The 14,562-nt window shown below is 39.0% G+C and overlaps 1 protein-coding gene across 1 annotated transcript; it reads right to left on the bottom strand.

Moving 5' to 3' along the window:
- Positions 1-327: 327 nt before the first annotated feature.
- Positions 328-7,318, bottom strand: LOC147828274 (beta-microseminoprotein-like). Its single transcript, XM_087210561.1, has 4 exons — positions 7,292-7,318; positions 6,428-6,533; positions 5,190-5,295; positions 328-520 (listed from the first exon to the last, which is right to left on the bottom strand). The coding sequence occupies exons 1-4, from the start codon at positions 7,316-7,318 to the stop codon at positions 328-330; spliced, it is 432 nt and encodes a 143-aa protein (XP_087066687.1).
- Between the last annotated feature and the right edge of the window lie 7,244 nt (positions 7,319-14,562).

Below are 14,562 nucleotides of genomic sequence, written 5' to 3'. Positions count from 1 at the left end.
ACATATGCAGCAGAGGGTGACGTGTGAGAAGTGGTAGAGGTAGCAGCATTTTCTGTAGAGAGATGCAGGAGAACTAAATGCAGTGTGAGAAATATGCTGCACCTTTTATTTATATTATTTTTTCTCACCTTTTAAATGTCTGTGTACTTTATTAAGTACATTAAGTCACTACACATGTAATTAGCAATAATGGAGAACGTATGTATTTGAAGATTTGCACAAGAATGATTTTACTAGTAGCGGGGCTCCCCAATCACAGACTGGTAAAGGCCAAAGGAGATGGTCTAAACGAGGTAGCCCTTCTCTTCTATTATTCCTGTGGTGGTACTACCAACATGGGTATACTGGTTTTGGAAAAGGGAGCAGGGTGCGCTGGGCTTCTTTGAAGACATCACGTATCTTGACATAGAACTGACAGGGCTTTGAATGATCTTGATCCTGAACAACAGTGTAGGTACAGTCATTGATGTTAAAAACGCTGTGGCATTTGGATTTGTCGTACTGAAGAGGTATAGTAAGTCTGTCATGAAGAAAGAACATAGCTGTTAGAAGAAGAATAACAGCAGCCAACCCACCCTACTGCCCAGGCCAGTTTTGTTCATGAATCAGCTCACACTGACACTGCCTTGGGTGCCCATCACCAACCTGAGGCATATCTTGTGTGGGAGCCTCAGTGTGGGTCTCCAGACACCCAGACCTGTCTGTACCATAGATTCAGAGAGATAAGCTCTCACACGGGTCCTACACTCATCTCTGCATGCCAGAAAGCAGAACACTTTCTCACAGGCCAAGGACAGGTTTGCCTCACAATGTGGTTGGGAAGTCTTATCCAGGAAGTTCTTTTACATTCTCTCTGTTTAGGAAGTGGTCAGCACTGCTGCAGCTGAAATGTGATAAAAAGTGCTCTCTCTTATGTTATATAGTGAACTATTACCAGACTAGCTAACTCCGCCAACAGAAGTAAGGAGAAAACCCAGGTCTGAATCCAAAGAAATCAAAGAAAAGTGAACAACCTGGGGCCATTTTTTTTTAAAAAAAATCCAACCCACACCCAGTGGTGCACAGCTTAATGCTCTTTGTCCCCTTGAAGTTCATTGAAGAAGGATTTAAAACACAAGTGGACAGAAGCAGAAAACATCAGAATGCCTTGGGAAAATATTTCCTTTCATGAGGAGATGCTGGAATTCTACTTTATTTTTTTTACATTGATATTTTTAGGGCTAGCTTTATTAATGGTGGAATTCTACTTTAAAAAAGAATGATTTCAATCTCTTTCTCAGCTATCCAAAGCATCATAGCTCTTCAGTGCTCACTATGTGGACCCTAACAATGGCAATTATAGCTATTAGTTATACCCTAAAGAAGACAGAAATCTGCTCACTGGGGCCAGAGCACTGTGCACTGACCCAGTGGGCCAGGCATAATAGATACCCCTTAATAGGGCATCTTGTAAGAGAAAGCAAATCCTGGAATCCTGCCTTCAGCTCCAAGGTTCTCTTTAATTAAGACTAAAAATTGGTTCAGTTATACTACAAAATGTTCTGAAGAGTTTTTGCGAGATGAGAGAGTATGATGCTCAACTATTTATTTAACTATTAGCCCCAGAAAATGACTACATAAGTTTGATATCCAGTACACAAAAGCATAAATAAAAGAAAAAGTGTTATTTTCATTACTTTTACAGTGGAACTATAAATAAAAATTTTTGTTGTACTTTCCAGTATTTCTATAACTAATGTGATTTTTAATCACACATATAAGAAAATGTCATTTAAAATATTTTAAATTTCAGAAGTGCTGTATTCGCATGTGAATAAGAAATGGTTCAATCATAGAGGAAAATAGCCTGATAGGTCATCAAAAATTAAACCCATAGTGCATATGGCCTATGAATTCCACTACAGTTAGAACCTTAAAGACAGGAAAACAAAAGTGTCAACACACTTCATTACTCATTATGAACCAAAGTGCAGGCAATGCAAAGTTTCTCTACAAAGTAGTGGATAAGCCATGTGTGGGGTGTTAATGTGCACAGCTGTCACTGTGGTGCTGAGGAAGAAAGGTCTAACATATACTAACAGGGCTGCATGTTGGGCAGCAGCTGAGATAAGTAATGCAACAGAGGAGACAACTTCATGGGTTCCACTGACATGAACTAGCTAGAAGAGGCAAAGTCATTGATTTCAGGATTACAGGATTACAGATTAGGGGTGGGCGGAAAAGGGGAATTAAAATTATAAATTAGAGAATACATAGTATGGGTTTGGGGTCATTAAAAACTTTTGGAAATAGCCAGGTATTGTGGGACACCTATAATCTCAACTACATGAGAGGGTGAGGCAGTAGGATTGAAATTTCAAGGCCAGCATGGAAGAAAGCCAGGGATCAATCAGAAGTATGGCCGAAGTAAACAAATATTAAAACTACAGCAAAAAATTTGGAAATAGCAGTGATGATTAAACAACAATGTGAATGTACTCAATGCCAGTGAATTTTAAACTTGAAAATGATTCAATTAAAATTTTTACATAATATATATTTTAATCATATAGAAAATAATTATAAATAACCTGGTGATTATTAAAAGATACCTAATCTTATACATATGTTTGGTAGGTAAACAGCATGTATAATTTTGCCATCTTTTTGCAGGATCAAGTTCTTGGAACTCAGGACCCATCAGTGGATTCAACTTTACTTCCACTCAGACTTAGGATGGGAGCATAAGCAGCTGATAGAAATTCAGAGGGGACATCAGTGACATCATGTTATAAGATGCCTCGACCAGGTGGCTGGATGCCTTCTTCGTCTCTCTCACTGCAATCTGGAAACTAGACTTGTGTGGGTCTAGGGCTGTGCAGAGCAGAGATAAGAACACTTCCCTGCCCTGCCCAGGGAGTCTCTGTGTCTCAGAGAAGATTAACAAAGTAAGTATTATGTTACCAAAAATAAAAATGAAAGCTCATAAAAAATTGGTAGCAGGTGAAGAAGTTAAAGTTGAAAAAGGCAGCTGATTCTGATAATTGGACAATTGAGCCCTTGTCCCTAAAGTGAAGCAGTAAGCCTTGTAGGACCAAAAAGATGGCAGGAAAGAATAAAAGGGCACCTAGATACATGGCTCTGAGCCTGTCCCTGTCCTAGGCTCAGGGACAAATTCCAGGCCCAGAGAAACTACAACATCCCTACTACGTGAATGAATAACGATGCAAAATATCTACTTCTCACTTCCTCCTGATAATCTTCAGATTATTGTGAGGAATACAAGACTGTGAGAGACTGAGGAACTCACCAAGGAACCTAAAGGTATCACACAAATTCAAGGGGATTCAGACTCAGGTAACTGGGTTCAGCACTCAGTGTCCTCTCGCTTTACTGCCAGGATTGGCACTCATTCTTTTCTACCTGACTTTGTGAAATAAAAGTTCCTATGGCTGTGCAGGTATGATAGATCATTGATGTATAGGTGATCACTTAGACACAGGTGGCAATGCTACTTTGTGAGGGGGGAAGTTTTGACTAGCACAGGATGTGGTTGAGATACAACTACACTTCAGAGTCAACTGTCACTTGCTACAAAGACAAAGTCAACTGGCAACAGCCACAAAATCAAGAAGCAGCTGTAACAGACTGTTTTCAGTCACTACAGTGCCTGAGAAGATGCACTTAGCACTTGTTTCAGTCTGGTTGTGAGATTTTTCTCTCCTCTTTCTCCACTATGCACTAAGCAAGAGACTACTCAACCATTGTGGGGAGGACTTTCTAGACACTATAATTCTCATAGTACTTGGGCATTCACATTGTCACCTTTGTTCTCTATTCTCTGGAGTGTATGCAAGACTCTCTGAGGCTGTGTTACAATAACATTTAGAGGCAAGTTTGGAAAATGCTACATTACAACAATGCTTCTGTCAGCAAAGACACTCCTCTTGGGCAGGGACATAAGTCTACGGTGGAACAATTGCCTAGCATGTGTGAGTCCTGGATTCATCCCCATGACTGCAAAAATCAAACAAATAAAACAGACACTACTACTATGCTTGCAAAACACTACAAACCAGAGCTGACTGACAGCAAGATATTAGGAGAACTGGAGGTTGTGAGTTGGGTGCTTCATTTGAACATGGCTCAGGTATCTGCACTCTATCCCCCAAGGAATACATCTTTAGTACCCATAGAAAACTGGTAGGAGACATTGGCAGAAGCCTAGGCTGCCCTCAGTTCAATATGAGCAGTGAAGTAACACAGGATTTAAGACAATCTATTCTACAAATCACTCTTGATAACTCCCACCTCTTCATTATGGTTGTGTTTACAGTACGTCTGTTATGGCAGTCCTCCAAGGTTATGTTCCAGTGGCCATGAAGACAAATTATTCAAAGGCATTTGGCCACTGAATATTCTTTTTAGTTACCCAGTAATTATGGGTATATGAGTATTTCAGAATAAATATAATGAGGTAGAGAGGATTAAAATTCAAGTGGAATCAAGCCAAGGTTCCATTCACAGGTGAAAGCGGAACCATAATGTGTCCTGTCCATACAGTGTAATGTCACACTCTTTGCAATAAAAGGACATTCTACCACACATTGCAGCAAGGATAAACCATGAACACATCATTCTAAGCTCAGTAAAGTAGTCTCAACAGTTTAAATATTGGGTGGATGCAAGTGTATAAATATCCTAGAGCATATATGTATGATACTTGTAAATACAGAAGGGATAATGGTTGTGGCCGAGGCCTGAGGCACTAGGGGAGGGGAGTTATGGTTCGATTGGTGCTGAGCTTAGTTGTCTAAGGTAAAAGGACTGTTGGGATAATTGCTGGGAGTGTAGCAGCCTGAATATACTAAATGAACTTGATCAGTACAAAATACAGAAGTGAAAACTAAACCCCTCCACTAAATCCAGAGTGAAGCCTCATGTAGGAGTCTATATGACAATCATGTGTGGATACAGGCTCTCATAGGCAGTAGATGGAACCTTCCCTCAGGTGTTGACACTCTGTGATTCTGTGCATATAGCTGAGCAGCCAGATGGAAAATCTGTCTTCACTCAATTTTAATGTGAACCCAAAAGAGCTATAAAAAAATCTATTAGAAACACCCAAAAGAAAAAATTTTGTATGTGTGAAGAGTTGTTCTTTAGAGACAGCCACATCCTCTCTTTGCCACTACTGGAGTGATACTCACATGCCACAGCATTCCATTTTATTTTTGTAGCAAATACATTTAGTGCAGTCCCCAGTGATCCATGTTGAGTTTATTGAGTGTGTGGTTCCATCAAGATCCCGGCATACTGCAAAAAAATAAGTCCCCATAGCACCATCAGTGGAGACCCTGAGTCATGAAACAGGAGCAGGCCTTTGAGGATATTTTGAGACCAGGCTCTGCTTTAAGAAGATAGACAATTTTGAAGCCATATATGATAGTGCTGATCTATTTACCTTCTAATGAATTATAGCAGTAGGAAGGCCATAAACTTAACATTTTCTAAAACAAACTAAAATCCTTCTGTGTTTAACATCAAAATAAGCATTTGAATTTAATTTAATCCTCTTTAATTTCATTTGGGTCCCCTTTCTCCTAATGGAATAGGACTAAATAAATTCCCCACTGCTGTACTTTCCAATGTGTTTCCTTTCACTTTGGCTCTCAATTCTATACGCACCTGTGTAGTAAACATCATGGGGACTCAAAAAATGATTATTGAACAGCTACAGGCCAATGGATGATCTCATTTTCAGCATTTAAGAATCCAGGGGTTCAATAACCAGCACCACAACGAACAAATACCCAGAAGCAATGTACTACAAACAAAATCTATGTTAAACCCTACCACAGAACACAAAACCAGGATTCCCGGGTATAGGCCCCTGCTGCCGTCAACTTCATAATATTCACCACATGATGCCAGCGTTCAAGCAAGGTTGAGAACAGCTGCACAGACCCCTGGGGCCACATGTGCTTGCTGGACTCTCACCCTCAGCATCACCTGGGACATTCAGGACGTGTAACACTATCAATTCCCTTCATATCCCCAAACCAGCATTTAAAAGTTAACAAGATTCCTCAGGTTGGCATGGACATCAAAGTCTGAGTACCTCTGGACTAAGCAATAGTAATTATCCTTGAATTCATGTAGAAGTCAAGCAACTTCTGAATGTGCAGCTCTGACAACAGATTCGGATTCATCTGGACTTAGGTAAAGACTAACATTGCTAAGTTTGCAAAGCTCTCCAGGCAATTTCAGCCAGACAGAAATGAGAATTACTTTCTTACATACAAGCCACATTGAAAACCCTCATTTAAGTCCAAATCTGTATGTTCCCTTACATAGCTTCATCTATTGATTCAAAGACCTTCACCTGAGAGCAGACCCTATCATTCAGGCAACAGTAACATACTAAACATTGAAAATGAAGACTTACCAGGAGGAGAATCACCTTCACCTTGGACAAAATGTAGGTTATAGCACTGGCCTCTGCATACACTCACAAAGTTGGCCAGGACTAAGAGGCTGCCCAGGAGAGCTTTCTATAATGTAAGGGAAATTAGAGTGCAGAGTGAGTGGATTCAGAGTGTCATCTTGGACTGAGGGTCACACACAAGGCTTCCTTTTGGAATATCCCATGTTATTCTGAAATTTGAGATTCTTCCCTCTGCTTACTCAGCCAGAGAACCAGATCTGCACAGTGTCTGCGTAAATGAAGGACTGAAATATATGTGTATTCGGAATTCCACAGCAGCAACAAGCGTGCTCTCTTTTTAAAGTGGAATGTGGAAAAATCATGAGGTTCAAGAATTTTTAAAGACGTTTTAAAGAATATGCCAAATAGAATAGACAGAAATGAAAGTGGGAAAAGAGGTTTTGAGACTAATAAAACAATGAGAAAGGCACAGAAGGTCCTGAATATGATAGACCATATTTGCAACCCCAGAACATGGGAGCCTGAGGCTAGAGAACCACTATAAGTTCAAGGCAGAATTGAATTACATAGTGAGACACTATCTCAAAAATAAAAAGATACAGGGCCAGGAATTTAGCTCAGTGGTTCTGCTGCCTGCCTTCCAAGTGCAAGGACCCAAGTTTGATCCCTGGTACCAAAAACAAACAAACAAAAAAGAAAAATAAAAAGATACAAAGTGAAAGAATATATAGTTGGAGGCTTGATTGAATTGAATTAATTGGACATGTGAATAGAAGGATTCCAGCAATGTTAGTGACTTTTTAGTTGTTGAGATGCGATACTCAACATTGCATATTAAAGAAGAGAGAGGTTTGAGTAACTCACAGTTTGTAGAGGTTTCAGTCCTTGCATGGTTTACAGCACAGTAGACAGACCTGATGCTGAGAAATCTGCTAATGACAAGGTGGTCAACAGCAGATAGATATAAAAAAGGAGGACCCGAATGGAAGACATACTGTCCCAGGTCACCAAGTAACACCCACAGTGACCCACCTGTTTTGACCAGACACCAACTTGTAACAGGAAGCCAGCAATAACGCCCCAAGCATCCAACCACCTTCCAGAAATTTCCAGCTTTCCATGAATGATGCTTTTTTTATGGGTGGGTGTGGTGGGGAGGAGGACATAGATGAAAAACACAATATTCTGCAGCTTGCCACAAAAAGTCTTGCACATTTCTCTACACATATTATAATTAGTCTGCCTCTGTTACCAAAGCCCTAATAATTTAGCATTAATAAAAAGTAGAACTCTAAGGTATCCTCTGGCATTTAAAGCAAACCATTAGCCAAGAGACACTGTAAAAAGTAAAAAAGAAAGTTAAATATTGCAAGATACAATGAGATAGGAAAAAATATTTCCATTCTAAGTAGGAATAGTAGGAAGGAAAGGAATGAATCTAAATCCCACAGGAAGCCCAGCAGAATAAAATTATTTCTGTAGTGCCACGTCCAGCACTCAGGCCAGAAGATGTCAAGATACAGTCTCCAAATTCCTTGTGAGTTTCTACTCCTTGAACATTGATGACAGTTACTGTTCTTATGATTTCTATATTGGGGTGGCTTTACTCAATCATTATAGCTTCCCTCAGATGATCCACTTTCAGAGATTCTCCAACTTCATTGGTCATCACTGAAATTTTGGTGCAACCTCACAGCTTCATGCAATGTTCTCTAAGAAGAACACTGCCAGACCTTCCAGGCCCTATTCTGAAATCTGGACAGAAGCCTCCACAAACCCATAAGTCTTTCATTGTGCATGTTGATAAAACCAGCACCCTGTGGTGATTGACTCCAAGGTCTGCTACAGGCTCTAGCATTAGTCAACCCTATCTCATCATGGTTAAAGGGCCCTCAAAGTGCCTGCATGACTGAGCACTGAGTCAGGAATCCCACAAAACCAGTTTCCAGGCATCCTTTCATCAGCGAGCTATCCTGGGGCTCTGCACTCAAAGTCTTTGAATTTTCCATACTTGTGTCTGCAAAGGATAGAGATTTTTGGATTCCTCTCATGCCTTCATGGTATCCTTTGTATTGTTCCTGATGCAAAGTATGTGGCTTCTTTATATTTTTCTCTTTTAAGCAAACATGCTATCCTCTTTTCCAACTTTGAAGACTAATTTTATCAAAGCTAACTTTCTAGTCAAATAACTTTAAAAATCATTCAGCTGTGCTGCTTGTCCTTGATTCTCAATGTAGAGGTAGCTAAAACACCCAACAGTACTTATGCCACAGCCTCAACATTGGTTGCCTTGAAATTTCCAGCAAAAGGTTAGTTAGCTCATTTCCCCTAATCTCAATCTTCCCCAAAGTCACGGTACATGAACAAAATGGAGAAAAATTTTCTGCTAGAGTCCAACACACATGGTCTGAGAACACAGAGACTATGACAGGCTGACAGGAGAATGGACATAAGCCAAAGATCACAGGGTTTCATTCATTGACATGATGTCAGCTACAAATCAGCCCAAGTGGTGTGAATACTATGATGTGGACAGAGGTGCTCAGACATAGATGGTAGGTAGAGCTTGTGTTAAGTTTGAAAAAGACATTTTAGAGAAGAGTTACTATGACAACTTTGTGCTCTTATTTTCTCATTTCTATATGTCTCTAGTGAAATGTATTAAATTGATAACCACAAAGAATGAAGGCTCCTTTTAAAAAAATTGCTAAATTTATTCACAGTAGAACTTAGAATTGTACTTGCTGTCTGAGTTGCCTTTTTCATTTTCATGAGACTCAGTTTAAACCGTGCTGGAAAACTTCAATTTTCTTCCCTCCAAAACCCAAGCTGTTAAGGAAGTTTTTCTCTGTACAGACAGCTGGGGGATTCCAGGGACTGTTCTAAGGCTGAGCATCTGGAGAGTATAGTTTCACTGAGTCACAGAAAGGAAGCAGAGAGTACCCATGGTTTTCAATCAAGTCCTGTGAACCAGATAGAGTCCCCAGTCTCTCCAGCTCTGGTGCAGAGATGTAAGATTCAGTGGCTGGGCACAGAGCCTAAACTCAGGGACAGGAGAGGCCAAGTTATTGTTTGAAATTGTCAACTTGACCATATCTGAATTCTCTCTCCCTCTCTCTCTCTCTCTCTCTCTCTCTCTATCTCTATCTCTCTCCCTTCCTGAACCTCAGTGTTCTCACTTGTAAGGGAACATATCTCCCACTTTTTGGGCAACATACTTGCGCAGGGGGCTCAGTTTAACACACACTATCTCTGGTTCCCTGAAGATATGGCTAGGGCTTTGGTATCTGGACCTTGTCTCCTGGACAGATTTGTAGGAAATAAATAAATCAATGGTTCTTTATCATGCATGTGGACCTAGAGGACCTTGGGAAATAAAGTGTTGAAGGTTCTGCCTCAGAAGTCTCCAGGCCCAGATTCCAAGCCCCTGGTCACTTTGCTTTTGATGCTGTTGGTTTGAGGGCCATCCATGAGTATGGAGGTGCTGAAGTTCCTTCCCATCCATGAATTCCTTAAAGTTACCCACCTGAAACCTTTTTGTTCTTCCTGTCTGTATTCAGGAACACTGAACTCCAATGTGTGCTGCCATAGAGTGTTTAAGACAGAGAAGATGTCTTCATTTTAAAAAAATAGATTTAGAAACAGGATTGTTCCTTCATCCAACGGGATACAGCAAAAGGACCCAGGGGTTCACCTCCCAAACTCTTCTTACATTAAAATTTCCTGTGCAGCTTTCATATTTCCCATACATAATGATTACATTCATTATGAGAAGTTGGTACAAGTACAGAACACATCATTCCTTCTATGTCTCCTTCCCTTCACATTCTTTTTCCCTCCTTCCCTCTCTTCATCCATTTACTATTTGCAAAGTACCTATATATCTGTCTCCTAGTGTCTGTCTTTTATTTTATCTTTAACTTATTTATACTTTGGGTTTCTCATATAAGTTAAAAAGTGCAATCTCTATTCTTATGCATCTGATTCATTTCACTTAGCATTTTAATATGAAAGGGTATCCATTTTCCTACAAACTACTCAAATTTTTCTTCTTTATAGCAGAGAAGTACTCCATTTGTGTATAAGTATTACATATTTATTGATTGATTGATTGATTGATTTACATAAAAGCCACATCCAAGATTTAACTGTTATGAGTTGTGGGTATATATGAGTATACATGTACCACTCTGATATGATGTCTTTGAATCTTTCAGGAAGATGCCCAGAAGGAGTACAATTGGATGAAATTAAATTAGTATTTTTATATTTTTGGGAGTCTTCATACTGATTTCCAACGTGTTTTAACTAGCTTCCTTTCCCACAAGTAGTATGGAAATGTTCACTTAACCCCACAGCTTTGTGAGCATTTTTTATTAATTGATTTCTTGGTAATCATTCTTTCTGGAGTAAGTCTGAATCTCAATTTTATTTTAATATGTGTTTCTCTAGTTGCCAGAGATTTTGAACACTTTTTCATGTATTTATTGGTCATGTGTCCTTCTTCTGAGAAGTGGGTATTTATTGCAAAGGCCCATATTTTATAGGGTCTTTTACTTTGAAGGATTCTAATTGTTTTGGTCCTTATCTACTGTAGATATTAGTCCTCTTTTCTATGAGAAGCTGGCAATTTTTTTGTATTCTGTAGGTTATTCCTTCGCCCCACTGTTGTTTGATGTGAAGTTGCTTTTTCATTTCATAAAATCCTATTTGTTGATTCTTGATGTTATTTCTTGTACATTCAGGATTCTGTTCAGAAAGTCTTTGCCTATGTCTATATCTTCAAGACCTTTACCTATTTTCCCTGCCAGTAGAATGAGAATTTCTGTTTTAATATTTATATCTTTGATCCATTTTGATTTTCATTAAGCACAAAAGATAAAATGGGCCTAAAATCAGCATTGTGTATTCATATAGCTATTTTACAGAGTACCATTTGTTAAAGATGTTGTCTTTGCGCCATCATATTTTTGTCCCTCTCTCAATGATATGAAATCTGAATTTGTCTGGATTTGTTTGTGCATGCTCTATTATGTTGAAAGTGGAGATTTTTGTTAAGTGATTATGTCAGGCAATAAAATATGACCTATAGGACCTCATGCACATGTGGAATCTAAAACAGTCATTCTCAGAATACTTGAGAGTAGAATGGTGGTTACCAGCATCTGAAAAGAATAAGTGGAAGGGGGAGGGGGAAAGAATGATCAACTGGGTCTGAGTTATAGTTAGATAAAAATAAAATGCTGGGCTATACTACTGGACAGTGGGGTGACAATAGATAACAGTAATGGACTATACATTTCAAAAAACGTTGTATATATTGAAAGTTTTCAGCATTAACAAATAAGTGTTTTAGGACATATGCATGTAGAAACTTATTTAATCATTACATGATGTAACCATGGGTCAGAACATCACATGATAGCAAATCCATATTTACAAAGCTTATGTTTCTATGTATATTCTGGAAATATAAATCAAATGTTATAACAAAGATTTCTTCAGGAATAAATAGAATGATATTTTTCCAAACATCCCTGCTTGCACACATCATAGTCAGGTTGGTCTTTTATGAGCAGTAAGAAGCAGCACTTCACCATCTTACCAGTGAGCTCCAGCTGTTGGAACCACATACCAGAGATATGGAGACTTGAACAAAAGAGATTTCTTTATCCACCATTGTGGAGACAAGAGATCCAAGGTCAAAGCACTGAGGGAAGGTTTGGCCTCTTTCCAGGCCTCTATGTTTAGCTTGGTGGTATTGCTCCTCTCTTCTTCACATCCTTGTGGTCTTTTTGGGGTGCAAATTTCCACTTATAAGTACTGTAGACCTAATATGTTAGGGTGAACCTAACTATTTTATTTCATGAGTTACATTTTTGTTTTGGGGTTTTTTTTGGTACTGGGGATTGAACTCAGGACCTTGCGCTTGTGAGGCAGGCACCGGAACCACTGAGCTAAATCCCTGGCCCTCATGAGTTACATTTTTAAAAGCCCAACTTTCAAGATACTCACATCGTGAATGACTGGAGGTTAGGGGATCAACAAATGAAATCTAGGGGAACAGAATTTAGCCCCTCACAACTTCTATCCCAAATGCTCCCCACAGTTTGCTCCAGCATTTGAAATCCTATGCTGGGTTCTCCATGTTTCTAGACAGAGGTCTGACATTTTGACCATGGGCGCTAGAAGCTCCTCAGTGCTGAAAAGGTCCTGTATGCCCACAACATTTCCACTACTCCTAAATCCAGCTTGCATCCATCTATGGTGTCCCTCAAAATGTCATTCCTTAGTGTTGCAGTGTTCAGAGGTGGGATCTGGTGGATGATGTCTTTGTCATGGAGGATTCAAGCCTCAGGGGTGGATTTAGGCCTTTCTTCCCTTGCTGAGTTTTCATGTTCAAATTTTTTGATAGTAAAGAACAAAACTGCTTCTCCTGTTTTGACTTTTTGAATGATCCATATACCTTTTGGTTTCCAAATGAGTTCTAATGCAAACATTTTCTAACATTTTCTGATTAACAGTTACATTGTGTTTTGTTAGAATGATATAATGGATACTGTGAAATAGGAAGAAAAGGTGCAAAGAAGAGGGGAAAGGGGGGGGTAGGGGAAAAGAAAGAAGGGAATGGAATTAATATGAGAAAAAGAAAAAATGGAAACAAAGTCTTTGTAGATAGGGAGGGGTGGAAGGGTTGAAGGGGTTGGCAGGGGAATGGGGTTAAAAATAAGAAGCACTTTCCAGTTGATGGGCACTTGGGCTGCTCCCAAACTTTAGCTATTACAAACTGTGCTGCTATGAACATGGATGCACATATTTCACTGTGGTATGATTCTTTTAATTCTTTTGGGAAGATACCCAGCATGGGTATAGCTGGGTCAAATGGGATCTGTAGTCCTAGTTTTCTGAGGTATGTCCATACTGATTTCCACAGTGGTTGCACCAGTCTGCACTCCCACCAGCAATGGAGAAGGGTTCCTTTCTCCCCACACCCCACCAGCATTTGTTATTGGTTGATTTCATGACAGCAGCCATTCTTTCTGGGGTGAGGTGAAATCTCAGTGTTGTTTTCGTGTGCGTCTCTCGAATTACCAGTGATGTTGAACATTTTTTAAGATATTTATTTGCTGCTTTTACTTCTTTGTCTGAGAAATGTCTGTTCATTTCAGATGCCCATTTTTGAAATGGGTCAGATGTGAGTTTTCTTTTTAATAAAATGGAGTATTACTCAGCCATAAAGAATGAGAAACTAGAGTCATTTATAGCTAAATGGATGCATATAGAGGCCATACTCTTAAGTGAAATAAATAGGACACGTGTAAATACCGAAGAGTTTCTGTAGTGTGAGAAACTGAAAGTGTAAATAAGGGTTAAAATGATTAAAATGAATAATTGATAATTTGAAATAGGAAAAAAGGACCAAAGAGGTAGGGGTGAAGGGAGGGGAAGGGGAAAGGAAAGAAGAGAAAGAAAAAATTATGAGAAAAGAAAAAAAATGGAAACGATGTTTGTGTAAATAAGGAAGAGTGGAGGGGGTGAAGGGTGCACAGGTAATGGGGAAAATATAAGAATCAAGATACATCATGTACAGGTGCAAACACCCAATGATAAATGTAAATGTATTGTATACCTAAAATGTACCAATAAAAAGATTTAAGAATTAAAAAAAAGAAGTAAAATGGCTTATGTAAAGGTGCAAATTTCCAGTGATGAACATCATTATTTTATATACTTTAAATGTACCAATAAAATTAATTTTAAAAAAGAATGAACTTTTTATTTTTGGATTTGAGATGGACTATTGTTATGCTTCTCAGCCTGGCCCTGAACTCCTGGGATTAGACAATTTTCATTCAGCCACATCAGTAGCTGGGACTACAATCTCACACATCTACACCTATCCAACGATTAAGTGTTTTAAAGTTTCACTTCTAAAACTGACTTCGTAATAACTCTTGATGCACTAAAGGACACAACCTAAATAGCTACATATAATGTTTTGTCTATAGCATCTGTGTTCCAGGGAAAACAAGAATCTGTTTTCATTGGATTAAAAGAGCAGATTTTATCAGTCTGGGAAACATGAGTCTCTTGGTTTAAGTATGAGAAGCTCTATTTTCTGAAAGTGAAGGGAG

This window comes from Heterocephalus glaber, unplaced genomic scaffold (genome assembly GCF_053883595.1).
Source record: "Heterocephalus glaber isolate CG9 unplaced genomic scaffold, H.glaber_assembly_v1.0 deba00001150, whole genome shotgun sequence".
Classification (NCBI taxonomy): domain Eukaryota; kingdom Metazoa; phylum Chordata; class Mammalia; order Rodentia; family Bathyergidae; genus Heterocephalus; species Heterocephalus glaber.
The sequence above is the reverse complement of the archived record's forward strand: the minus strand, read 5'-3'. Positions and strand labels throughout refer to the sequence as shown.